At 37.7% G+C, this 27,278-nt stretch overlaps 1 protein-coding gene across 2 annotated transcripts in view; it reads left to right on the top strand.

The window, feature by feature from the left end:
- DCLK1 (doublecortin like kinase 1) overlaps positions 1–27,278 on the top strand; it is a gene marked incomplete at both ends in the record, with an annotated part of 229,957 nt that overhangs the window by 165,198 nt on the left and 37,481 nt on the right. For both annotated transcript variants that reach the window (XM_082279245.1, XM_082279246.1), the window contains 3 exons: positions 3,867–3,961; positions 21,250–21,334; positions 22,688–22,796. In XM_082279245.1, the coding sequence (XP_082135371.1) occupies positions 3,867–3,961; positions 21,250–21,334; positions 22,688–22,796 (289 nt within the window). The remainder of the gene's footprint in view (positions 1–3,866; positions 3,962–21,249; positions 21,335–22,687; positions 22,797–27,278) is intronic.

Below are 27,278 nucleotides of genomic sequence, written 5' to 3'. Positions count from 1 at the left end.
TATCATGTGAAAACCTATTTTGCATTTATCTCAGTAGATGCTGGTATCCAGCTTTAGCGCTCTATTTTATGGGTATTCCCAAGTTCATGTGTGTGCCAGGTGCTGGAAAAGCCAATACAAAGACAGGTCCTTGCCCTGTTACACATCCTCAGCAAGAGAGGACAGTAAGGAAAGGAGTTCACAGCTAAGCTGTCACATACATCTGCTCTGAGCAGCCACAATAATTTTGTTATTGTTGCAACTTTTTAATACATATTTCACTGGTGAAATTTTGAACTGATAAATCTTTTTCATAAGATGATAGGAGGGCGCTGTGTGTTAAGCTGAAGTCTGTAACCCCTGCCATTTTATGAATAAAAGTGACAAGAAACCTCTTGCCTCACTCAATAAAATGATCAATCACAACGATGATTTACCAATTTCATATGTCTTTATCTACATCAAGGTTCCCTCTAGGAACATGCTGTATCAGTCAGTGAGAAATGCAGTGGAGATACTGGATAGAAATGCGATTTCCAGCAAAAGTGCATTCCACCTAGAAATGGATTTTAGGGAAATTTAGTGATCAGGAATGTAGTATTATTATGAAATGTTATAGCTTTTATTCACATATTTGTTGCCATGTTTTCTGGTCGTGAGCAGCTTATGTAAGAATGGTGTAATGATTGTAAATGGAGTTCAGGAAGGGGGTCAGAATCACTGCAGTCTCTTCCTGCTACACAGCACCTAATATCACCTCTATCTACAAATTCAGCATAATGACTCACCAGCACAGGAAGCCATAAACAAAAACGTGAAAAAGGGGGGCCCCTGGAATGTACCAGGAAAATATCAGGAATTACCATTTCTATCCTGTTGTGATGTCTGTCTTAAGGATTATATTAATAATATCAGTAGTAAGAATAATGTCATAACAGCAAGAGCAATATGTACCTCCAGATATGCAGAGCATCCAGAAGGATTAATCTTGTGTCGCTTTGGAAGTTTACACTGCAGTGGATGCTCATACTACCTTGTTCATCAGGTCAGGTTTAGATGGTTGCTTTGGGGTCATACAACTTGTGTTATGACAGAAACTTGGTTAAAATAAAGTCTAGAAAACTACTTCAGATATAGAAGCAAATACAACAAGTATGTAAAGATTGGTGAAAGGAATCTCATCTCCAGAGCTAATGGCCATCTCTAGAGTTTCCTAATCAGCTCTCCATAGGAAGTCCTTGTAAGCTTTTAAAAATCCTTGTACATGTTTTATGTATTGGCGCCTTTATATTTTGGATATGGCTAAGGAGGTGAGCAAACTTAAGTCTCCTGGGGGTCTCAATTCATTAATTGTGCTCTTGATTTCACATGTTGCTGTTGGCCAACATAAGAACAACTATCAGAATTTTGCTTTTTAAAAATGCAGTTGAAGAGAGCATTCAAACTTAGCTTAAACACTCTGGATGCTCTGGTGGTGACAAGTAAGTAATTTTTAGGATTTAAAACACTTTGTTTTCTCATCCTAAATAGATACTCATTAACTTAATATGCATCAATAGGGAAATACATCAATAGTTAAATACACCATGGCATCTATTTGTCTCATTCCACTTGGTAGCCTCAAGTTTTTGCCTTCAGGACAGAATAATTGCTATAGTAATTCTAAGAAAAACTATTGTTGAAAGTTACAGGGAAGGAGTCAATCTATAAAGAACAGGTACCGGTGCCTAGTGTTACAAGATGTATTGAAATGTAGCTGTTATCTTAAATTTGCTTGTAATAAGACCTAAGAGTATCTGCTTGGTTTAAAGAGAAGGCAGATCACTAGTCCTATTACTCAGCAGTCTTGAGGACTAGGTCTGTGTGAATAGTAGTAGTTTAATGTTAGTTTCTAAATTATGCCATAAATGTCTAGAAGACACCTTTTACAACTTTACAAGTTTGAGATTCTAGAAAGCTCATTTTTAATGTCCTCATCTTGCTCTTTTCCTAAATTATTTCAGTGATATCAGTAATAAATTTGATTTTAGTCACTGTTGGACAGATCTGTGTGGTATTTTGCTGAATACTGTATGAACATGCATACATACATATGCATGTGCATTCCCACTACACTTAGTACAGTATTTGAATGAGTGCTGATATGTGCAAACCATTGTCCTCTGTATAAAGATATTTTTAAGCCTAGATGAGTGGAATTATTTTCTATAAATCCAATTAGTGCATCGTGTTGTTTCTATAGTTATGCAAATATATTGCACCTTTACTCTAAACAAAGTGATGTTGAGATTGGATCACTCATAGCACCTAAGCACTATTAAGTGTTCATCCTTTATCAAGCAGTATGATGTGTTTTATTGATGTGTGTGGTGTGGTAGGTATACATGTTTCTTCATTATAATGTGTGGGCCCAGTATTAGCCAGTAAGAAAAATGTATTATGTAAAAAGTAAGAAGAATCTTTTAAAAATGCCTACTATATTATCCAGAGGAATTAGCATTTGCTACATTGCCAGTCAGCAAAGGTTTTACAAGAGTTATTGTCATTTTGATTTTCAGATGAGTCATTTGGTACATTGCCCCCAAAGGCACCTCATTATGATTCAGTGCACAGCATATAAAATTGCCTAGGCTTTCGGGGCTCCATGGAAAGCGAGTGGGGGTTGCGGTGGCTCAGCGTTGTGAAGCAGCGGCATTATGCTTAATTGACACCTTTGATGTAGCCCTAAGACAGCACCTGCACCTCCCACTGCTGCTCTGAAGACGTCAGCCTTACGCAGAAAAGGCTTCTGCTTATGAATTCTGCATCGCATTCAGCTCACTCTGTGAGCAGCCCCAGCTATCCTTAACTAATCCCATTGCTTCTCAGTTTGGATACAGCTTGGCTTAGTACAGAGCAGGAATTTTGCTGCTTGCTCCTACCAGGTTAAACAGTCAGATTCTGTCCATGTTAGAACTCATAGAAGGTAAGTCAAATGCCTTGTTGATATCCTCAGTATGAAAATATTCTCCTAAGATTCAGAATCTGGGAATCTGGCTGTCTATTCTTTTTATCCGAGCACTTACAAATGTGGACAGTGATAGAACAGTTGCTTGTTTAAGAATATTTACATGGATATGTGATACGTGCTTTGTAGTGTTTCTGTCGGTGCTTCAGTGTGAGTATTATTGATAGCTTCTCGTGTGATTACTTTGTAGTAGAATTCTGTCCTCTGCTGGCATTGTTTTGTTAATTTATTGGATAATAAATGCATATGCACGTGAAGATGCTTCTAAAGAGATAGGTGCTGACATATGTGAAGAAACTTGCTGATTTGAGAAAGTGATGCTTTCCTGTAAGTCAGACTGGAGGAGCTATATCCAATTCATTTTCCTCTAGATAGCCCTTCTGGATTAAGTTTGAGGTGATGTTTGGGTCAGATAGTATTGCAGAAATCTCTTCAAATGATTGAGTAAGGAAAAGCAAGCAGCTGATTTGTTCTTGCAAGCAATACTGTGTTTTATTTTTACAGGGTAGCACTTCAAGCACTAGTTAAATGGAATGAAAAGGTTTATATATTGTGTCTTTTGAGATTAACAAAGCACCTAGTTCCCCATTACTTTCAAGTACAGGAACAGTACAGTTCAAGAAAACATGATCATGTTCTCTGCCATTGACTGAAGTCTATTCAGGTTTTTTCATTATTTTCTTCCACTCTGTATAAAAAATTTTCTTCATGAGCCAAAACTCTAAGGAAATAATTCTTTTTTGAATTACCTTATTTAATGTTTAAAACATTAAGCAAAAGCAAATGAATCTGTTTAATAAATTTTAAAAAAATGGATTTAACTATTTTGTTCCTTTAATAATGCCTTGTATTTATTTTTTTCAATTTCTTGTCCTTTTAGTGAATGGAACTCCTGGTAGCCAGCTTTCTACTCCTCGCTCTGGGAAGTCTCCAAGCCCATCTCCCACCAGCCCAGGAAGCCTACGGAAACAGAGGGTAAGGAAATAAGGAAACTGGTTTCTGAGCATGGCAGGGAAGAATCCAGCATAGCCATTATCCAATAGCCTTCTCCCTTTTGATCCCTTGAGTGCATTTAGAGCCACAGGGTGGAAGAGCCTGGCTACAATCCTTGTGTTTGTAAAACACCCTGAAGTGGAATACAACTGTTCTGTGTTTGTCAAAATGCTAAGTATACTGGGAAATGGTTTATCCTTGAAGGAAAAAACCAGGGGTTATCTCTCTCCTTTTTTACAAGACTTTTTGTTTGTTTGTTTTACTTTCTTTTTACGAATGTTTCACAACTGAAAGCAAATGCTCATGTTGTCAAAGGAATCTCTTTTGTTCCTAACTTGCTGTGGGCATATGTCACTTGCACAACCTACAGACTGCTTTGATTTTGAAGCAAGGTGAAAGAATGCACTGTGGAATTTAGCTGTGATATCACAGTCTTGTGCAGTGAAGATACTATCAGCACCAAGGCAATGTGAGACTTGTCAGTCACTTTCCTGGACAAGAGTTGATAGTAGCTGCAGGTTCCCCCTAGTTATCCTGTATGGAATCTACTTTCCTTCCTATGGAGGAATCTACGATATTCCTAAGCACCCAGAACTAAGCTAGTGCCTATGTTACTGCTGTAACCCTCTGATAAAATATTACTTATTCAACCCAAAAGCTCCACATACTGATTTAATTAATTGTATCTGTTTAAAAGCAATAGGACAGATGTCTTTGTATTTTCTGCTATTTTCTAAACTGTGGTCAGTTCTCAATGAAAGCATCCCTAAGGCAGTACTCTGTATCTCAGCCTTGTTTATAAACAGAGTTTGAACACAATGTTTTTTCTGCCTTTTCAGTTTTTAAATAAAGACATAATTTGTGTCTCTCAAAATAAGGGGGTTATGTACAAAATTGGCAGTGTTTGAATTTGGTGCAGACCTGATTCCCCAGATACCCAGATCAGGAATAGCTGTAGCATGACACAGCTCCCTTCTAGCCTGTGGGCCCTTTTTTATGTCTGGTGTATGCCAGGGAGCTGAGGAGTTGTGCATGCCCAAGTCTTACCTCCATCTGGGATACAGCTATGGGTTTCTGCCATGACTTGTTTACAGACACGGGAGCCAACTGTGATCTTGCAGTGTAGGGACAGCCAGAGAGCAGCAGCCTGGAGCCTCAGGGTGGTGTCATGGTTTTCATCATCAGATACACAGAGAGTAAAGATGCAAGTTCCAGTGGGTAAGCTGGTGCTAAAATCTTCTTGAATGCAATGTCTTCCCCACCTGTTTGTTCTCTCTCTCAAGGCTTATTAATGAATCATTAATAAGTCACTGGAGAGGGAACAAAGAGTCTTCCAAATGAATTATACATTGGTGATGTGAGGGCGTCTGTTTAGATGGATGATACCAGTTTACATTGGCTTTGCATTTGCTGTAAGGCTGTCTCTTTTCATTGGTAACTTTCCTAAACTTTCTTTCTCACCACTGATGCTTCGGTCTCCAAAGTGAAGAAATGTTTTTCTGCTAACATTTGTGGATGGGTGAGTGGGAACCATGTGATCAGCACCATTAGACACAAGGGTTTTCTAGGCACAAGATTTCTGACTTTCAAATGTGAAGAGGAGAGCAGATGGGCTTCTTTTTATGTGTAAGTGTGATAGGATCACCGAGTGGCAGTGTTATGGATGCAAAGTGCTATGTAGTGGTAACAAAATCAGACTGCTAACTGTAGAGAAAATAAATATTGAAGTAAACTACAGAAGAGATAAGACATTGTTAAGGAGTTGAATTCTCTTCTCCAATATTTGTATTCAGTCCCTGTGACCTCGGTAGGGGAGCTTTCATGCTTGTCTGGCTTTATTTAGACAGATTTATTTTTTTTTACCTGATGAAACATGGAATATATTCATGTAAAAATAGATTGCAATCATGTAAAATGCATTGCAATAATACTATTTAGGTTACAAAATCAACTTCTCAAGAAGTTGAGGGATGGAAACTTTAAACTCAGTCTGAGAATTTATTTCATCTGCTTTCATGTTAAAGTTGTGAAATGAGTGAGTTAGAAGTTCACTGTAAAAACATATGATTGTGTCATTAAAGGTTCTAATGTGCATTCCAATGAGTAAATTAGGCATTAAGCAGTGCTTGCAAATCATAATTTCATTGTTAGCAGTATAAATGGTGTTCTGTTTAGTTTTAGTACCGTCTTCCGGGTTTTGTTTAAAAATTTAAATTCTACTTAGGCGAGAGGTTATTTTATGTACCATATTGTCATAAACCAAATTGGAACCCAAAGCATTTTGTTTTGTCTTCAGTGGCTTCAGCTACAGGGCTGCCAAGCCTGATGAGGATTTATTCCCTAGAAGGTTGTTGAAGTGCTAGTATCGTGTGATAGACTTACAAGGGAGAAGAGATGGATTTAAGTTCCCATCTTATCCCCAGTGTTGAGAGGTGAGGTGTTCCTAGTGCTGGCTGCTGTAGCCATGGTCTGGGGTTGACTGTGATGGCTGGCTTTCTGAGTGGTCTGTCTTTCTCTCTTTACCTGCAGTTTGAGGGAGCTGCTGCTTTAGAACTGAAATAAGGTGCTGGGTCCAGGGAACACCAGCTCAGATGTGTAATTTGGGGGTTTTGTGCCTCTCTCTGTGCAGTTAGAGTTAGAGGAGTTCCTGTTCTCTCATGCCATCAGGTACATGGGATGCCAGTGGTATGTACTGGGTCTGGAAGGCGATAGGAATATTTCCTCTAGCCTAGCCTGGTTCTCCTTGACTTAATCAATCAATCAGCTCTTCAGCATTCCCATCCAGTGCTATGAGGGAGTTATAGGTTTGGGACATCAAAATGCTGAGGGGTCTAGGCAAGCTGCCAGTATTTTTCCTGGGAAGTACAGGTGAGACGAAGTCATGCTTTTGAATCCAGAGGCACCAAAGCAAGGTACTTCCGCAAAAGGAGGGATCTCTTCCTGGGAATAGTAAAGACCTGTGGAGTGCATTAGGCAGCTTAAAATAGGGATTAATCATCTTACTTACTGATATTTCATCACTCCTCTTTTTAAAAAATAAGTTCTGGCCTTTGAACGAAGGCTTTCCATTGATGTAAATAAAGCCAAAATGCTGCTGTGGAATGTACTCAAGAAAACAGTACTCTTGTAACCCTATAGATAAAATTTTGTACCCTCAAAAGCCAGAATATAGAAAGATAAAGTTTATTCTTTCTCATCTGCATATGTATGCGGCTGAGTTGTCTCCAGAAATTCAGAAATCAGTGAAAGTTATATTTTTATAATCTTGTGCGAAACGCAGGCTATATTTGAAGAAAGTAAGATTTGAAAGATTAATTTCATGGGTGTAATTCACGGAGTTGAAAGTGAACTAGGAACAATTTATCAGCTATCTTAGCTAACTGTCAACCAATTTCCAGCCTCTGAATATTTTAACTAGCAGGCTATGTGCTATAGTTATGCTTTCTTGCAGTTTAATTATTTCTTTAGTCTTAAATAGGAAATTAAGATTCTAGTTTTTAAATTGTTATGAATGTCATTTTCTTTTCCCCAGAGGATTAATACATCCAAAATTCATGTTTATAGCATTTTGAAGGAGAGTTAAGCACACAAATGTAATTTCTTCTGCAACAGAGTGCAGTTAACCAAAAAGGCAACATGGCATTTAAAGAAAAAAACCTAAATATTTTTTCTATGTCCCTAGAGATTGAAACCTATAGAATAAAAAAAGATTAGATTTAAGGTACCTCTTGACCCGATTAGGTGGGTTGAATTCTATCTATATAAGGATTTTTTGAGTTGTATGTAGCCAAGAAGTCTGATTCATTCAGCAATTTTTGTCTTCTTATAAATCTATGTAAGATAATAAATAGCTTCTCCTCATAATTTCAAGAAACACAGCTCTCTGGCTAATTATAGGCAGGGAAAATTCTTTCAGAAAGAAAAAACTTTTTAAGACTCTCAAGTATTTAAAAGCAGGTGAAAAAGCAGAGAAAATGACCCTGAAATCTTGTTAATGGTTTTGCCTTAAAGCAATCATTGAGTTATTAAAATAAACACAAAAATATTCTCTAAATATTAAAAGTCAGAAACATCTTCTTGGTCAGTTCCAAATGCTTATTTTTTTACATTCAGAAACAAGAGCAGTCACCTGGGAGATACTGTTCACAGATTTGGGGTGCTACCCTCTCTAGCAAATCAAAAGATTTTTTTTTTTTCTGTGCTATGTATTAGAAATTCCCAAACTGTATATTCTCAAAAGAAATTTCAATAATTAACTAATTAGTTAGTATTCAGAAGAAGATGGTCTTATCTGTTTAAAATTCTTCTCTTGTCTAGATTGTATTTACATAGATTGTAAATAGAAATGTATTTAAGATGTGATTTTCACTCTGCCAGTCTAATGCTTTCTACTGCATGTATACATGCCCGTTGGCAGAATATATGCAGAATAAGCATTCTAGGGAATCAACTCCCCCTTTAAGGTACTTCATTCCTGCAAATAAGATATAAACCTCCATAACTTATTGAGATCCTTATAAATTTGAAATTTGTGAAGCATTCATTTTAGCTGGTCCTTTTTTGTAGTATAGCTTTCAGACTTGTTCATTTCTTGTCTCAGTTATCTTACTGTGGTTAAAAAAGGCAAAACAATCCATCCAAGGTCAACCCTAAGGCAGGCTCCATCAGCTTTCCCATTCTCATGTTTTCTTGTATTTTGTCTCACAGGTTTTTTTGTTGCAATTTGTTCATATGTTTTATATAGAAAGGACCCCCCAAAACACCTTAAAGATATCAGAGAATGGCTATGAGATATGCTGGGCACCTGCTCAATCAGAACCCCTCTGAACCATCACTTATTCTTAATTCACCTTAAAAAGACAGTGCCCTGTGCTCTACCACTTCTCTTTTTTGAACTTTCATTCCGTGCTGCTGTTTGTCTTGATGAGGATTGTAGTGCTGTGTAGGTGGGATAGGGCAATGTATCATCCCATAACACCTCTGGCACTTGAGGATTATCTGATCCGTCAGAGGACCAGTGTGTTGAAAGAGTGAAGTGGTTCTGTACACTCAGACTCTCCCTCTTCTGTCATGAGCTGGTTGCTTGGCTACCGACAGAAAGAGAGTGATGGGGGACAAGTGTAAAACACGCTGTCTTTTTATACGTGCACACGGACACAGAGGAACTGTGGAAAAGGGATAGCATCGTCAGTACAACACAGGCAACGGCAATATTCAGTGTCAGCAGTCCAGGGCACAAATGTTGCTGGATCCATGCTATATCACCAGTGGGTGGCAAGTTTTTATTACCTTATGTAAGGTAAGCACTTACTCTGCCACTCTGCCACTGCAAAACTGAAGGGAAATATATTCCTTTAGAAATTAAATTAATGTTTCCACATTTCCACACCATTAGGAGACTCTCTGGAAGAGACAAATACTGTTTGAATAGTGTTTAATAGCAAAGGACTCAAAAACAATTGCCTCTGAGAATATGTTGTACATTGAAACTTCAGCTTTATTTACTAGCCATCTATTTTTTAATTAAAATAATATGACATTAAGACAACAATATGAGTATAAAGAATGTGTATTTTGTGTTAAACAATGTCTTCTGGTTCACAGTAAGAGAAAGAATATAAGACGGTTGCAGTGCAACAAATCAAACACAATAAACAAATCTATACTGCACTTCATCTTACAGGACCTGTATCGCCCACTCTCTTCGGATGATATGGATTCAGTAGGAGACTCAGTGTAAAAGAGAAAATGGAACAATGTTTATGGTTTGTGATTTGATGAAGGTTTAACATTTTTAAAGAAAATAGCTGCTAATTTACAGTAATAGTGAATCGCACAAAAGAGTTTTGCATATTTAATATTAACAACATGGGGCCAAATTAATTCTAGTGTGTGGGGGTATTTTTTGGCTTTATCACTGCATTTTAATGCAAGAATTTGTAATGAATGAGCCATTGAATATGTCCATCAAATCCAGAACAGCATTGTGCCTACTTAAAGGCACAAAGATTGGATAAGGTGAATATAACGCACAAATCCATAGTGGGCACAATTATGAATAGCACTATTTTTATCATCTAAGGTACTGATTATATGTTCTGTTTTTACCATATGTGTCTTCATTCATTTTGGTGTGAACAGTTAATGACTACTTTGCTTTTACCAACGAATAGGTAAAATGCAGAGAAGAAAAAACCTGCCATATTAAACTGCTTGCACCACGCTGTCTGATCCCAACACGCACACTTGGAACACACTAAGTTTAGTCTTTTTTATCTAAATGAAAAGAAAGTGAAGAAATCCTGTGTGGTCACAGGACAGAAGTAAATTCTTTCAAAGCAGTGTTCAAATTCTCTTCACTGCGTTGCTACCTGATGACTGTAAACAGAAGGGTGTTCACAGGCATTATGAATGTTTTACCTGGCAAGAGCTGTTAATGCTGATCATCCATGTGTTGCAAGTAAATATGGACAGATTTCTGACCGAGGAAATATGAGGGCCTGCTGGCTAGCAGCATCATCTGATACAGATATGATGACACCTTTTGGAAAAATATATTTTGCCTGAGAAAGTAATTGATTATTTTCACTTATGTTAAGAACAGGAACATCATTTTTTATTTGCTATGAGAAGACATTTTGTGCATTTTTAAAAGAAAGCCTCAGAAATGGTGATACTGTAAATCATCCTCCCATTGACCTAATTTTTCTGTTTTCACAGTATCTAGAGGTACTCTTTTTGTACAGCATGAATATGCAAAACTCCTTTAGTGTTGAAGTAGGTCGCGCATTATAACCAGTTGCTTAACAAATATCTACTAATTTGTGTTTGTTTTCTGCTGCTTTATTGTGAGAATCTTAGTCTACTTAATTTACATAATAGCAATATTTCCCATTGTATGTTGTATTTAACCCCATAGTGTAGTGATCACACACTTTTGCAGTCTTATACTTTCCTTTCATTTTCTCAAATACTAATGATTTAAGAATTAGAAATCAGCGTGTTTCTGATTCTTAACAAAAATCTATAGAGATTATATTTTTGAGCTACTAGTGAGGATTTAATATATTTTGAAATCAGGAAAATGTACTGAATTGAAGAACAGGTTTAGCTGCCACATGCCAACTTGTAAATGTAGTGAAATAATTCCTTTAGACTGATTTGTCCATGATAAAATTCAGCAGATGGAAAATGTTGGCATGTGATGTTATGGCTTCACTGTATCAACATAATTTTCTTTACAGAGGATATTTGCAAAAAGAAATAAAAGGGCAGCAGAATACAAAACTTACCTTCTCTGTTTCCAATACTTGGTTCCAGTATCACCTGGAGAGAAAGTCATTGATCTGGCAGGTTTGCTGAAGCAGTCAGGTCATTCCCTTTTGAAATGCATGTTTTGCCATTCCTGCTTCAGACTTCAATATAAAACTGTTCCCAGCCATAAGAACAGCCCTAAGTCCATCCCTCACCCCATACCCTACTCCTACGGCTGCCCTGTTCTACTGAAAAAGTTTGCAGCTGTGAAGTTACTTGCATTTTCAGCTGTTATGAGAGAATGTCTTTGCAAAATGTATTACTTGATCCTGAGAAATGCATATTACATAAAGGTGCATTGGGATCAGTTTCCAAAAATTCAGGCAACTCGACCAGATTGAACGAAATACTTACTGACGTTTTGAAAATTGTTTTTTCCTGTAAAGAAAATAAATTCCAGGAATTTTATTTTTCCTCCCTTCTCCCATATAGGCTACTGCTGCTTTAGGCAGTTTATTAAGAATGTTTGCTCTGCACAGGGAGCACGGATTCCCAGCAAACCTGAATCCCATGGCTTTGCTTAGCTGTGGAAAAGAAAAATGGACCTTATATCAGTAATTGTTATCATAGTGAGTTCTCCATCAAGACTGTTTTAAAAAAGAATATGCTAGTCCATAACATTTAATCATTTCAACATATGACTTGTATTAAGGGGCTATTCAGGGGCAAGACGTATCATTAATATTTCATTTAAGGAATGAAAGTCCCTTAGAGATTGAAAAGGTACACTGTTTATAGACTTTAAGATCCTTTTTTGTGTGGAATGTAATTCCCATTATACATGAGCAGAAATGAAATGTTTCTTTTGAGCAAGACCAGAAGGTTTCAGTTTATGGGTGAAACTGAAATTGTGTTCCTTGATGCTGTAGTTCTGCTTGCAACAGGACAGGTTTTAGTTTGTTCCTAGATTTCATCAACTTCATTAAATAATGGAATAGCTTAAGCAACTTTATAGTGTTTGAACCTCTGATAGTTCTCTGTATGCTGCATTATTTGTGCCTACTCTAAGGTGATTATGATGTAGCTAAAGAGTCTTGTATAGATTGTGAAAGCTTTGCTTCCCTTTGAGCTTTATGAATACTTGTGATTATTTCCCTAATGCTTTCTGCAACTTTGAGTTGTTTTGGTTTTTTAAATCTCTTTTCTTCTTTTGTGCAACAAGCAGTTCACATGTGAAGCACAGAACGTGTATGTTCATATTTACATGCACGCACACACGTACATAGATTAATGGCTTTGGAACCCATGCGCTGTTACGTCACATTTGTGACTTTAAACAAATAAGTGGGGAAAATGTTTTAACAGGAGGATGCTCGTCTGGTGGGCTTCACTACAGCTCTGTTAAAGTCAGGAGAGCTGCACCAACCTGCACTTGCTGAGCAGCTACCCCAAGGAATTCCATACAATTTTAAGAGATCACATCTACCAACAAGGGCTAAGTTCAAACTGATCAGAAGTTAGTGGCAAAGCCACTATTGACTCCGAGGTGGGAAGGATAGAACCTTACGCACAAATACACACACACAGACAAAACATTAATCCTAAACTCAAATCTGAAAGTTCAGAATGGTATTCTTTTGACATGTTCAGTCTTATGCCTCCTCTTGAACTCTACTGTTCTGCAGTGCATTAAGTCATGCAAAATTAGAAGTTCTTTTGTTGAAATCAGTAAAATCTTTAACATTCATTATGCAATGTGAAAATTGATTTCCAATTTGTAAAATAATTCAGCAATAGCATGTTATATTTAGTTATTTTTCTCTTCACAAATCATTTTCACAGGATACATTTGGCTGAAAGATGAACATTCTGGGGTATTAATATTGTGGCTATAAAGGTATATTATGAGAAAGGATATATACTGTTCATCAGCCTAGAAGAACAACTGGATTGAGATTGTGTGGAGTAAAAATTTAGATAAAAAATAGTGTTTTCTTCTGCAGTTTCATAATTCACACTACAGTGTGAACTATATGTGGTGCATATGTTACAAAAACTGCACTCTGAATGTAAAATGAATTCACAGTAATATAGAAAAAAACCTCTGATCAATTCAAGTTTACTGTTTCTGTCAAAAACGCAGAGAAATGAACAGACAGAAAATCTTTATGGTGCTAAATTACCTCATCACTTGATGAATGCATAGATTAATGTTGTCTGTGCTTTTTCTCGTATCCAATTAATGGTGTGCAACCAAATACAAGATTGGTTTTTATTTAATCTTCACTTTCAGTTCTATCTGCTAGTGACAAGAGCTTTTAACTATGAGTGATGAAAAGTAACTTTAGGAAGCACAGCCAGCAACACCTTTACGTGCAGAGCAAAGCAAGCAAGTGGTTGTCACCCTCTTTGGAAATGAGTGTGCTTCCCCCAGGAAAGCCCTTCTATCCGGAAGGCAGGGTCTGCTGAGCAGAGCAGGGGCTACTCAGAGCTGTGCTCGCTGCCATGACAATTCTGGCTGGCTCAGTTTGCCTCTCTCCAGCTGGCTGCTGCTCCCAGGCTGGCGGAGCGCCCCGAGTCCCCGCGGCAGGCAGTGGGTCTGTAGGTGACACCTGTGTTGTGTCCGCACACGCGAGCACAGGGCTGAGCACACACGCAGTGCACCCGCGCACGTGCTCCTATGCGGTTTTGTGTCTGTGATTGCGCATGGTGGTGATACTCGACTTTGCTTAAATTAACCCTCAGCAGTGAAGTATGAAGAAAGCTGTACTATATTCAGCGTGTACTTGTTGTCTGATGTTATATGGGGTAATTAGATTGTGGTTTGCCCTGCAATACAGTGTTTTGGAATTTGGACTCTAGTGAAAGAGGAGCTAACAATGTTTGTGCTAAGGCCTCTTCATTTTCTTAGTTGCACTATGATATTGTAAATATTGGCACATTTACAACATAAGTTTAAGATTTTACAAAGTTATGCATACAATTATTTTTTTTAATGAAAAGTGCTTGGATATTTGCTTTTAAAATTATACCATTTTTGTATTAATGTGATGCAGGAAACCAAAAAGAAAGCTGTTGATTTATCAACAAAAAATGTAAAACTTGCAAAATAAACGCCGATGAATGTTTTATTTCTTATAATCAGCTGAAGAAAATCACCTTCATTTTTGTGCCATTGGTTCATCATACTGTATTGTATTTGTGTTTCATATTTGACCATGTCATCTTGGTTGCAATTTGTTATTTTGCTAGATTTAACATTAATGTAGATTATTGTAAGTGATGTAATAAATATATATTAAAAATGCACACTGTTCAGAGAATTTATTTTGGAAACATGATTACCAGGCTTTAACAAAATACTTGCATTTGGTATTGCTTGTTCATTTTGGATCAACATTGTACATCTAGCCTTAGTGTAAGCATATGGGATTCATGCATCCTAATGGGTTCCTTTAAACAGTAGATGCATTCAGTGTCTTTTTTTAGTAATAAACTCTGGGCTTTAGTGTGTAGATACAAAAAATCCTACAGGGAGGAATTTGTTCTGTAGTGGGTGTTGTGAAGACAGTAAATATAACTGCCTTGAATTGCTTATGGGTAACTTTGTGTGCATATGATGGGATAGATTTGAAGTATGAAGTGGGGAATTAGAATATCCAAAGCAAGGTACCAGCTCCCTACCAACAGCTCAGCCCCAGCAGAACTTCTACTAAGACAAGTATTAGGAAAATATGCTTGTGAAAAGCTAATGGTAATGAAACATACCTGGTGTGTTTTAAAATAAGTACCTAATTTTCTGATACATCTTTCCACTCTTTAAAAATGCATGTCCATAGCCTAGTTTTATTTCTTGTTTGGCAGGGGTGGGGGAAGAGAGATGTTACAATTTCTGACATGTCATCTGCCAGCCTGATGCTTCAGCTGATATTCATACACTTTCCTGGAGGGAACTGTGGGCCTGATAAAAGTTCTAGTTTGGAAATGCTCTTGGTTGCTGGTAAATAGGTCTGCCTAAAAAAAGTGTACACACATAGAAAGGAAACAATATGATAGAAATTGGGAAGAGTGGAAACAAAATAATTGAGGTTTCTGTTTGTACCAAGAAACAGTTAAAAATACCAGGAGAGCTTTTAAAATGCTACTAAATAAAGTGGTTCTTTTGCTGTGCCCTTAATTAGGTGGAAGAAATAAAAACCTCCTTTTGGTTGGTGGGTTTTCAATTTTTATTCTGTGGTTGAGTGGAAAAATTTACCTGCGTATAACTTCAGAAGAGGTAAAAGGAAACCTTCACACTGCATCACTGAACATGTAGCTTTTTATGTTAACCACAATAAGGATACAGAAATTACAGTAATAGCTTCCAATACCATGAATCTGATACTTTTTTTTTTAATATCATCAATCTTTTCTGAATGATGCCAAGAGCTGAGTGAGCCTAGGGTTTGAATTATGGCTCAACTTTGGAAGCAGCTGTTAGGAACTAGTGGAGGTTACATTTAAATTTATTGTTGAATACCATGTAGGAAACTATGTTGGTCTTTCCAAATTGTCTTGTTACACAAATCAAAGGAGTGTATAAGCATCCAATGCTGCAGCTTAGTAAGGGAATCTTAATAAAACAAAGTGCTTCAAGCTTGAAAATTTAACTTCAGACTGTCAGCTCCATTTCCTTGCAAACTCTCCCATTTGTCCCTCTGTCCCTCAAAGAAGAACACCAACACAAGACCTGATAATACGCCAGATAATTGCTTGTGTCATTTGAACTTACCTCTTCTCCGCACTGTGTAAATTCTGAATTGCATAAATGAACAGCAACAACAAAAAAATCACTTGCCTCTGTAGGGCCTCTTTTAAGTGTCTAAAAAAACAGGGCAGGATGTAGAGTTGTGAGTAAGTTTGTAAGCAGGTTTGCATACATTTTTTACTGTTCCTTTCCAGATGAAGCAGTTTATAAATAAATTTGAATCTGATGTGCCTGTTTAGTGCAGTAGTCAAACTGGAAAAGAGAACAGTTGCACCATTTCTCTTTCTATAGATCGAACTCCATTAGGTTCCATTCTTTCAGCATGAAGATTGTGGATTTCATGTTTCTTCATGAAGTAATTTTTTTTGCCAACTCTCTACTGTTTACATGAAAGCTTTTTCCCCTGTTTCAGCTGTCTGGACAAAAAAATGTAAGGTTAAACAAAAGACAATCAAAACTGTTTTTGACTGGATATAGCTGGGAGAGGGAATTTCAATGTAACCCATTGCTTCTCTCTAAGTCAAATAATAAAAGAAATCAGTTTATCTTCTTAAAAGCTACATCAAAATGTATTACTTTACTGTTCTAACCAGCTGTCCTCTGGTTTTGTTCTCTGGTGATGTACTGTTTTGCTGTTCATTGACTCATTTCTTGCTTAACACTGTTACATATTACAGGAATTTTTTGATCCCTTCAAAGTCTTTCAAAGTTAATACCTGCATTGAGTGTTTTTATTTTACCATTGTTCATTATCATCTTCAGGCAAAGGGACTGAGTCTGTCAGGAAGTCATGACAGCTACCTTGCAAAGGTTTTTTTATAACCAGACTGAACCCTAGTGTGGGCTCCAAAAGGGGTGAACGTGGTGGTGTAACTGCTTAGTTTTGGTTTTGACATTTTTTTTCCTTACTGAGTTGAGCTTCATCTTACACATATTCCTGACATGCTTATATTTTTGTGTATATATATATTTTTTTTTTAATTCTGTATAGTTCTTTGGAAGAGGGACAATCTTAGGAGGCATAATTTAAAGATATTAGAAATTCCCTTTTCCTGAGCCTCCTTCCTGAGCTTACACTTTGTTTACTGATTTTATTCCTCACTTCATTAAGCCCGTTTTGAAAAGAGTAGAACTCTGCCTGAGATCCAAACTTAGTGTTACACCTGTGTGCTTTTCTGTTACTCACATTTCATCCAGATGCTTCCTTCATGCTAGAAAAGTACAGAGGAATCTATTGTTGAGAGACTTTGTAGAATCCGCATGCACTAATAAATGTTTTGAGAGCTTTAGAAAATAGAATGCAGTGTTTGGGGTTTAAGATTCAGGAATCTGAATTGCACTAACAAACTTCGTAGTCATACTTGTTTAAGTCTCTTTTTGTAACTGCTGGCGCTATAGTCCTGCTGTTTAGTGGGATTTTAAGATTAATTTAGGACAAAGGTAAGTATCAGGACAGAGACATTACAGTAATTTTTATTTTGCTGCTTTTTTTTTTCATGGATTTAGCACAGTTTCCACTGAGATACAAACTATTTACCAAACAGTTGCTAGATAAATCTCCCACTGAGACATGGCTGAAACTCTATAGCGCTAACGTTTCCATTCACATCAGTGAGGTGTGTGGTGTGCTGGCCATCTGTTTTATAAACCTGAATAGGATCTGAAATCCTTACACCAAAGACCTGATTTTTTTATGCCATCACTTTTATGAAAGTGTGCCATAAAACTGGCCATGTGCTGGCAACCTGTGCAACTGGACCCTTTTAAATCTGTGTAAAAGTGATGACATTCCAAGCACCTCAGCATCTCTTAAAATTAAAACAGCTAATTGCATTAAAGTCTGTGTGTTGAAGAGATTATACTCTTGCTTGGGGTTTGTTTTTCCCCCCTCCCCATCTGCAAGATCCCTGATGGGGTCCACATCTGTGAGAGCAACAGCGTGCACGACAGACTGCCTCACGACTGGCAAGCCAACTGGAAGGAACACTGAGACCCACAAGGATTGCTGGACCCACAGGGTTTTCAGCTTGTGAGAACAGCGAGTTAATTAAAGCCTAAATAAATGAAATGTCCTTCTAGCTGAAGTAAAGATAAATAAATAAATGCCTGCGTGTTGTTGAAGAGGGCTGAATAAAGATGAGAATATTTGTGTCATGTTTATCCAGTAACATCTCTTTAATTGTGGAAGGAGGGCCACCAGCAGACTTGGTGAACGTATACAAATGTTCAGTTCCTGATTTATTTTCAATCTGTTGTTTTAATAGGAGGGGTTCCGCAAAGGTAATGAAAAGTATGTTTTTATATATTTTTCAATAATTATTTAAAGTTTAAAAAGTCTCAGTGTGTATTTTTAGCACGTCTTCCTAGCTACTGCTTCCTTGTCACTGGCAAGTTCCCCCTCTGCCTCCATGCCAGTGCTTGGCAGGCAGATGTCACCAAAGGAGCTGCGTGCTTTGTTTGCAGACCAGTGGTACAGTATATGCTACTAATGCATCATTTCAGTTCTTCTTCAGTTAACAAATATCATCTTAACTTTCCCGTTTTTATATGCTGTCAATAAGAAAAGAAATAGAGCCACTTAAAACATCAGTATGAGATCAATTTTTTCCTTTAAATTTTCTATGGGCCACTTTTTTCAGTCTATTAGACTAAACTTAGATTAAATACATATTTAAGGAGTTTGCCTAAGACATATTTAGGAGTCAATTTAATTTCAGTCATGTGTAGACCATTAAGATTATTTGTATTTAAATTGAAGCACTTGCTGAAGTGCTTTGTTGAAATGGGCCTTTGAAGATGTCTAATTTTGGAAGGACTGAGCAATTGCATTTCTCAGCTAAGCCTTGTTTTAAGGTCCTTGAAAAATTAAGTCCTCAAATAGATATTTGAGTGTCTCTAGGCACCCATTCTGAGAAGATGTGGCTGCTGAGTTAGGTCTTGATTTTCACATCTCCCATTCTCACAGATGAGAGCAATGACTGCAAGACTGTAAAGAAACCATCAGGGTTCTAAAGAAAGCTACCATGCTGTGCAATCAGCAGCCTTGACCTAACATCTACTTAAAAGTGTAATATCACTATTTAAAGTGCAAAAAAAGAAAAAAATTCGCTGTTTAATAATCTGTTGAATATCTAGCACTAGCCTTTTTGTGTTTGTACTCCTTAAATGTTGCAATGATTCATTCCTGATCATAGAAGTAACAAATATTAAACATATTTAAATTGTAGTTCCTTTCAGAAAAGACCATGGAGTGGGAAAATAAGTATGAAATTGGATGCCTGTTCTAGGAAAACAAACAAACACAGCAGAATGAGTAGAGAGAACATGTTTGCTGCTTATTTTACAAGCAGGACTGTAAAGGAAACAATTCTCTCATTACATGTGTATAAAAATAGGCTTTGAGACTGACTTCTCCAGACATGAGAACTCCTAGCATTTCCCCGTTACCTTGATCCACATCTGCTCATTTGTTCAAAAATGAACCAGAGGTAAGTTTTTACTGGGATATCACACAGAGTTTAGCACAGGATAGCACATATATAAACACGTCCTGACCATGAAACAAGGGCAGCAATATCTTAGCAAACTGCATAAAATCCCTCAGTGCTGACTTCTTTTGTCAAGAGGCAACAAAAACAGTCCAAAAACTCATTAGTGCATTCTTCGGTTCTGGTCAAACCTCAGAAGAAATACTTGCCAGAATGAAAAGAGAGAGCTGGGGTTGATTAAAGAAAACAAGGGCAGAGAATCTCATGGCAGATGGGATGTGCAAACTCTCAGGATTATTTAGTGAAAAACAGGCCAAGTTCAGACTTTGTCTAAGTCATCTGACCTTAGTCTGTTGTGGGAGAAATTAAAAGTTATTCTGTTCAAATGAAATCAGCATACTGGCCAGCTTTTAAGTCTGCTGACTGCCTTTTCCCTGGCTCAGTACTCAGCAAATATCCAAACTGCTGCAACTTCAGTTACTCTTGATCACATCAGCTGTGTTCTGCAGTGTCACAAGAGAGATAATTCTAAAGTATCTGTGTTTAATTTGTAAAGTGGATTGACACCATGATTGTGGGCATCTAAAAACCTTGCAAACACTAATAAGGAAGTGATAGTGTTAGTTACACAAAGTACAGCCTGCAATCTATGTAAAAATAGGCTGAAGAAGATAATGAAATATGGCAGCACTTTCAGCATGTGAATGTTATGAACCCAGGAAAGTTTTAGTTTTGAAAATCCTTTGAATATTTTTCACTTAAGTTGCAATACAAGGACCTGAGGAAATGTTCAGTTTGGCTTTAAGTTTGAAGGGCCACCATTACATTTGTAGCTTCTTCTGATTTCCTCTGAAGATAGGCGAATCCTGAAGACGTGTTTGTGTAACCATTGTGCACCAGAGGATAAAAGTTGCTGGTGAAATCCAGTCCATCTCAAATGTCTGTGTAGTTTCATCCATCCAGATGCATGATGAAGCAGTTTTCCTAAAGTGCGTACCTAAAGTCCATAGGTAACTGATAGGCATTGATAGGTGCTTTGGAAGGCTTCCCTGGTGAGATCCTGCCTCCTATACTTCTGGCATCCAAGGTGGGTGGCTACGAGTTTCCTTCTAGGGACCATAGAGACACCGTCCTCCCTCCATCAACTGTACAGACAAGCTCAGACAATGGCAGGACAAGAACAGAGTACAACTACAGAGTCATTGCCTCAAGTGAGCTACCCCAACCAATTCCCTTTATGAAATAGCAACCATTATTCACCCTGACATTTTCTTTTGTCTGTACATTACCATAATGATTTCTCCCTTCTAGAACAAAACTGGGGAGGATGTCAACAGAGGGAGGTTTGTAAAAGTGAGGAATTCTGCCCATGACACAGCCAGCTACAGACGTACGTTCCTCTAGTGCCTGCTGGGTTAATAGGGTCTCTGAGAACACGGTCTCCTGCCTGCAGAGGGCGTACGGCTCCTCAGTTTTCCCTGCCAAAATGTGTGTGGAATAGGGAGAAACTAATGGAGCATACATCACAGTATCCTTGCATGCACATTGCTGCAGTTGATGGATCAAGGATCTCTCCAGTAATGTGAGGTTACCAAAAGTGTAATTTCAGTGGAAAAATTTGGACTCTTCCCAAGCATCCATGTATCCCCCCCACCGAAGTAAATTGATACTTTATATAGGGAACACTGAAGCCTCTCTGGGACATGTGTTCAGAAGGAATGTGCTGTGGGTACTTGTGCTTCTTAAAAATCATCTGTTTTCATTTGTGTCTCCATTTCCAGAGCTCCCAACACAGTGGCTCCTCTACCTCATTAGCATCCACCAAAGTTTGCAGCTCTATGGATGAAAATGATGGCCCTGCAGAAGGTAACATTTGGAGGCTGACATTTCAAAGCAGTCAGTGTAGTGATAACAGCAGCTGTGTAGAAAATGAGTCATTCTTCCTGCCAGAGAAAGTGGGAGCATTGCAGGCTGGATTATTTTCCATGAGGAAGCTCCTCAGCCTTAGCAAACCAGTTAGGTTCACTCATGATCAGATTTGATCTGGACATCACTCTTCAGAGGAATATTTTTTGTGGAATACTTGAGGTATTATTTCTGCAAGCAACGCAGTGCTGACTGGCTTATTTCAGTATTTTTGCTTCATCTGTCATGGTACTAAAGAACACACTGCAGTCCTGGGTCTTTAGGAAGTCTTACTCCATGCTAAGACTGTGAGCAAGTTGGCTAAGGGACAGGGTCTGCTCGAACACTGCTGGCTCACACACACATCTATGCACGTGTGTGTGTATCTGTGCTCCTGCTGGAGAATAACTCTTCATGCTGTCTGTGAATTCAGACAAACCTCAACGTCCTTGTGTCCTAACCTTCACTTTTAAAACTCACCTGGAGCAAAGGACAGAGAAATACACAGTTAAATGCACTGTCTTAAAGAGTGCAAACAAAAATCACATTTCTGAGAGGCTTTTTTTTTTAATATAAAAATATTTATATACTAGTTTGTATCAGCTGCAGTTTACAGGCAGCTTTTAGAGGCATGTTAGGTATTTGTAACACTATTTCAAATACATTTAAAAAGAACGGTACAGGAATGAGCACTAAAACACATTAAACTACAAGCTTTTCTTATGCTTAGACACTGTGTAATGCAATTTTACCTAAACATCTGGTACCCAGGTTGCATGCAAGGTAATATTATTGAGAACATTTGTTTAAAAACTAAATATTTAATATTGGGGGATGGGGAGAACTAGCACTTAGCACATGAGGAGTTTTATGGATGTCTCAGTTTACAGGATGTAATAAAATAAGTGCTTGAGTGTTGGACTTCTTTGGTACATATATTTAATCATGCTGTGTCAAGGAGTTCCAGCCCTTTTTGGAGGCTGGTCTGCGCTTGTGCAGATCACAGAGGCCTTTTCGTAATTAAAAAAATACAATTTTGGTTTTGTCTTGGGGGCATATTGCAGTGGCAATGGTAAACTATATTACACTCAAATGGTGGTATGTTTGAGCCCCCAGAAGCCTTATTTTTCATTATTGTATCTGTGTGAAACCTGTTGAGTATATACAATGTCAGCAGCATGGTTTCACTGTACAGTAAGTGAGATACTGACTGAATGGTTTCCAGGCTCCTAAACTGTGGACTTAAAATGCATGTTATGTGCAACATCTGTGTTTCCTTCACTAACAATAAAAATGTACTAATGATTCTTTCAGAAGTGTTGGAGGAAGGTTTCCAGGTTCCAGCATCGATAGCAGAGCGATATAAAGTTGGAAGGACTATAGGAGATGGAAATTTTGCTATTGTGAAGGAGTGTATAGAAAGGTGAGGAGGATAATATGCTTATTACTGTAAAAAAATTCATTAATGTCATGCTTTTTCCAGATCATATCTTTATTTGTAGAATACAAAAATGTAATAAGGTAATGTCTCAATGCCAGATGGAAAAACTAACGTCCTTGTCAAATGAAAAAAAGAGTGAGTTCAAGGGGCAATCTATGAATTTAATTCTTTTTGGGGTTTATATGGGTTTTTTTCTGCTGCACTCCACATGATTTTGCCAGTTCTTTGTGTTAAATCTTTCTTGTTGCATTGAAATAACATCTTTTCTTGTAGTATGTTCTTGCAAGTCTCCTTTTATGTTAGACCAGTGGCACATTCCACGTGTAGGAGCACTCTCTAAAGATGTCAGAAAATTATATATTTGTGGTGTAGTGGCAATGGTCAGTACAAAGAGCTAACTTTGGATCCATCTATTCTGCCATCTGACACTGAGGAGTAGTCTCTTCCAGGTTTATTTTTAATTAAATGGACATCTAACTCCTGCTTGACTGCTTTGTGCCATTATATTTGCTCCTTCCAACTTTATGAGCCTCACTGCAGAAACCAAAATCTGACTTCTTAAGTGACCTTTACTGTTAAGAGGTGAAAACAGTCATTGATTTTAGACATCTGCTCCAGAATAGAGAAGTCACAAGTCACCTCAAATGTCAGTGTTGATGAAAATGTCCAGGCTGGCTAGTTCATGTCTCTTGCTAGGTCAGGTCAGGTTTGAACTGCCTCTACCCAACCTTAAGAGTGTAAAAATTAGGGAACCAAACAGAAATGCTCTAAGCAGAACTCTGGTTGGCTTTTGGTGGTATTGTTAAAAAGAGGACACTATGGAATATAAAAGACAGAAGGTATTTCACCTGTATGTGAAATGATTGTAAGATTGCTCATGTTAGATAGGAGCAGTTCAGACAAAGCAAAAACCTGCCAGAGCTGAAGATGTCCAAAAGAGAGAACAATAGAGATGTCAAGGTTTGAGAATGAAATTTCGTGAGTTAAGTTTTCTATCCCCTATTACCATATCCTGGAGAGGAGACTCTTACAGAAGTCTATAATCTCACCTTGGGGCTCGAAGAAAAAATTGCTCTTTAGCCTGTAAGAATATAATATAAACCCTGGAGAGTGACATTAAATCTCATGTCAGACAATGATAAATTAGCCTGGCTGGTTTTAAACTCGTCTCCTTGGAAAAATACAGGTCCACCTCTGCATCCAAAAGTGCAACTTGGAGATCAGGAAGACAGCTGTTGGGGGAAAGGGTAAGAGTGGATTTTGTATCAGCTGACAGTGTGCTTGTGGGACTTGGCCAAAACTCTAAAAGAAGCCTCTAGCACTCTGCCAGAGTGAGTTCATGGCGGAGCTAGTCATCCAGAGGGCGACTGCTGTTCAGATCAAACCTCATGGTCTGAACACTAAACTGTATGGAAACCTAAAGGAAGCAAAGCAAAACAGTGTGAAAGAAAAAAAGCACTGTATAAACCCTATGGAGGAGCTTGGCTGATTAAAAAGATGGGTAAAAACACATAGCTAAGAAAAGAGAAAAAGACAGCTAAAGTTGAAGTGAATGGTGACTGGGAAAAGCAGATTAGAAGCTAAAATAAAGAAAGGTTGTGGTTTTAATAAACTCATTCAGCTGAAAATGCCATTTGTGCTGAGAGACAATACAAATGTGCTAGTGTGCATGTTACAATTCTTTCCTGAGCTCAGAGAAAATACATGAACAAAATTAAATATAGGTCACATCACACATAAAAATAGTACTGATTACAATATCCTTGAGAGCTTGAATGAAAACTGTTTCCTGTCCTCCTGTCTATCCCACTGGTCCCAGAAGTATCCAGTAACATGGTGTGTTTAATGAGTACGTACTCAAATAGCGTGATTACCCAGGTATTCCCAGATATATGGTCTCTGAGCTATACCATTCCATAGATCCCATTTCTATCAGAGAGCTACTACTTCGGGAGATCTTGAAAATTAAAGTGGAATTACTTCTGTTAGTTTCCGCTTCTAAAGCAGTATACCCTTGCCATCACAATTGTGGAAGGATAAATTAAAGACTCAGAGGGTAAATTAAACCAGGACATGTGAAACTCCTTCAAAAATATTCTTTGCAGTCTTTTTAAGCCTCTTTAACCACCTCGCTTCAAAGTTTGAGATGTCCATCATTTGCAGAGCCAAAATTAATGGGGTGATACTTGGGACAGAGGACTTTTCCATTTTCTTCTGAAGTACAATTCCTGTGTGCATTAGACTTCAAAGGAATAGCACCATGAGGTGTTAAACAAGTAGGCATGGGTCTTGTTACACAAATTCACTGGTCACATGGATACTTCTTCTCCATAGCTGTAAGATCAGTCTGTGAGTGAGTACTGGTTAATACATGTCTGTGAGCACTTCAATACATTCACAGGCGTCTTCTTCTGACAATGAACAGTCCAAATAGAAGCCAGAAACCATCTCCAAAATTTTCATGTGAGGACTTCTAAATCCCATTTTGAGCATCTGTGAATGCACAGACACACACACTTAAATACCTTTAATGCACACACAAATATAACAGAGATAGATTTTTGTCTACAATGCAGAGTAAATCCCTGTGAACTTTGCAAAAGTGTAAAAGAGCCAGGGAATGTGGCACCAAGTCCTGTTATGAGCTAGAGATCTAACTCTGCCATAGTGCAGCGGGTCCAGACTTCTGTCCAGCCATAACATGTTGCCTACTTTTTGTGGTTCCTTTTTATTGTTTGGAGTGAGCATGATGCCTGTTTCACTGATGGAGTGAGGTGAGATGCCTGTTTCACAGTGACTTTCTGACATGGCCATGCATATTTTTTGGCAGTGTGTAAGTTGTAGTGCTGCTGACAGCCTGTGGTTCTGCAGCTTTTTAGGGGAAAGGATTTACATTATCTTAGCTTTAATTTTCCTTTTACCAAAACAAAGAGTAGTCAGAGTTGTCATCTGCTTGTTACATATTTGCTCCATCGTATGCACGATTTGTCCTGCGGTGTTTTTGTATGTGTTCAATTTTAACTTTCAGATACTTCCAAATTCTGACATTTCCTCACTAGCTCAGATTTCCCAGTGTCTTGGAGTACATGGGGTCTCCCATGGCCAACAAAAACCATCAATTTCCTTTCTCATGACAGAAAGGAAGCATTCCTAGGGCAACCAAGCAGCTTGGAGACTTCTATTGAAAGAGGCTATATTTTGTCTGAGTTTGAACCCCAGATATCTTAATTTCTAATATTTCTTGTTCAACCTCCTCCTTCTAGTCCCAAAAAATAGTGTCCAAATCTCTTCCTGTCCCCTCACTGAGCTTGGACTGTAGCCACTGAAGAGCAGCACTGAGAAGGGGTACCCCACATGGAGTGCAGCCAATTTTGGGGGCCTGTAGCATTAAACCCCTGTGTGGGGGAGTACAGATAGGAGAAGTTTTTAATTTTTATTTGCATAACTCTTAAACAGATGTGCTGTACTTTTTTCCCCAATTCATAAATCTTCTCATCTTGTGTGATTTAAGTGATGTCCTAATAGACACAGTTTTAGCTCTTTGCCTGGGAACTCAAACAAAATGACTATTTTGATGTTTTCTTTTTACTGAATTCCCCATTTTCCCTTAAATTAAAAGTAAGTGGTACATCATTGCCAGGGGAGTTCTCCATGTTCTAATATGGCAATGAAAATGCCCAGTTCTTTTCCAGATGCAGTGTTTTCAGTGTGTTACTCACATTGCATGTCCTGTTTGACAGACTGAGTACATTTTTAGACACATTAATGTCTCTGTTGAACATACTCTATATCAATTTAATGTATTGGTTTAACTACTGTGTTTTGTGAAATGAAGAATGAAAAAATGGCCCTGTATTCTTGAAAGGTTTTTTTTTTTTCTTACTTTTTAACCAAGCATGCCTAAGGGCAATGTAATAGACATTTGTAACCTGTTCAGTTTCTTATTACAAAAGGAAAATATTTCAGTAAGATCTTTTTCTTAAATTACCCGTTTTCCATTTAACCTTATGGTGAAACTGCATCTTGTAAACAGAGCTTCTTGTTTTCATCCTTACAGCCATCTTTTGGGTTTGTAACTTAATTAAAAAATGGAAGTTGATAGTGTTAACTTGTCTACAAGCTAATTTTTCTATGTTAGCAATCTAGATAATAAATATCAATGTATATGTGGTAGTGATAAATATTATAAGGTTTCAAAACAACGCAGTAGTTAAAAAGAAATGTGTTCTCATCCTGAACTAATTCCTCTGTAATTCCTTACTGTCTCCAGAACCTTTTACATTCTGCCTAAAAGCCAACATATTTAACTCTGCTGAATATCCTATACTTACTAAATACATAAAACACTATTCCAAGGACTGACCTTTTTATCGTAGCAGTTGCGACTGCAGATATGCAAACAAATGACTTTTCACTTTAAGTAAAAAGTAAGTAAGTATTTTCCATGGGTTGTATTTTTTGTGT

The sequence above is a fragment of the Coloeus monedula genome (assembly GCF_965178545.1).
Source record: "Coloeus monedula genome assembly, chromosome: 3".
In the NCBI taxonomy this organism is placed as follows: Eukaryota; Metazoa; Chordata; class Aves; order Passeriformes; family Corvidae; genus Coloeus; species Coloeus monedula.
The sequence above is the reverse complement of the archived record's forward strand: the minus strand, read 5'-3'. Positions and strand labels throughout refer to the sequence as shown.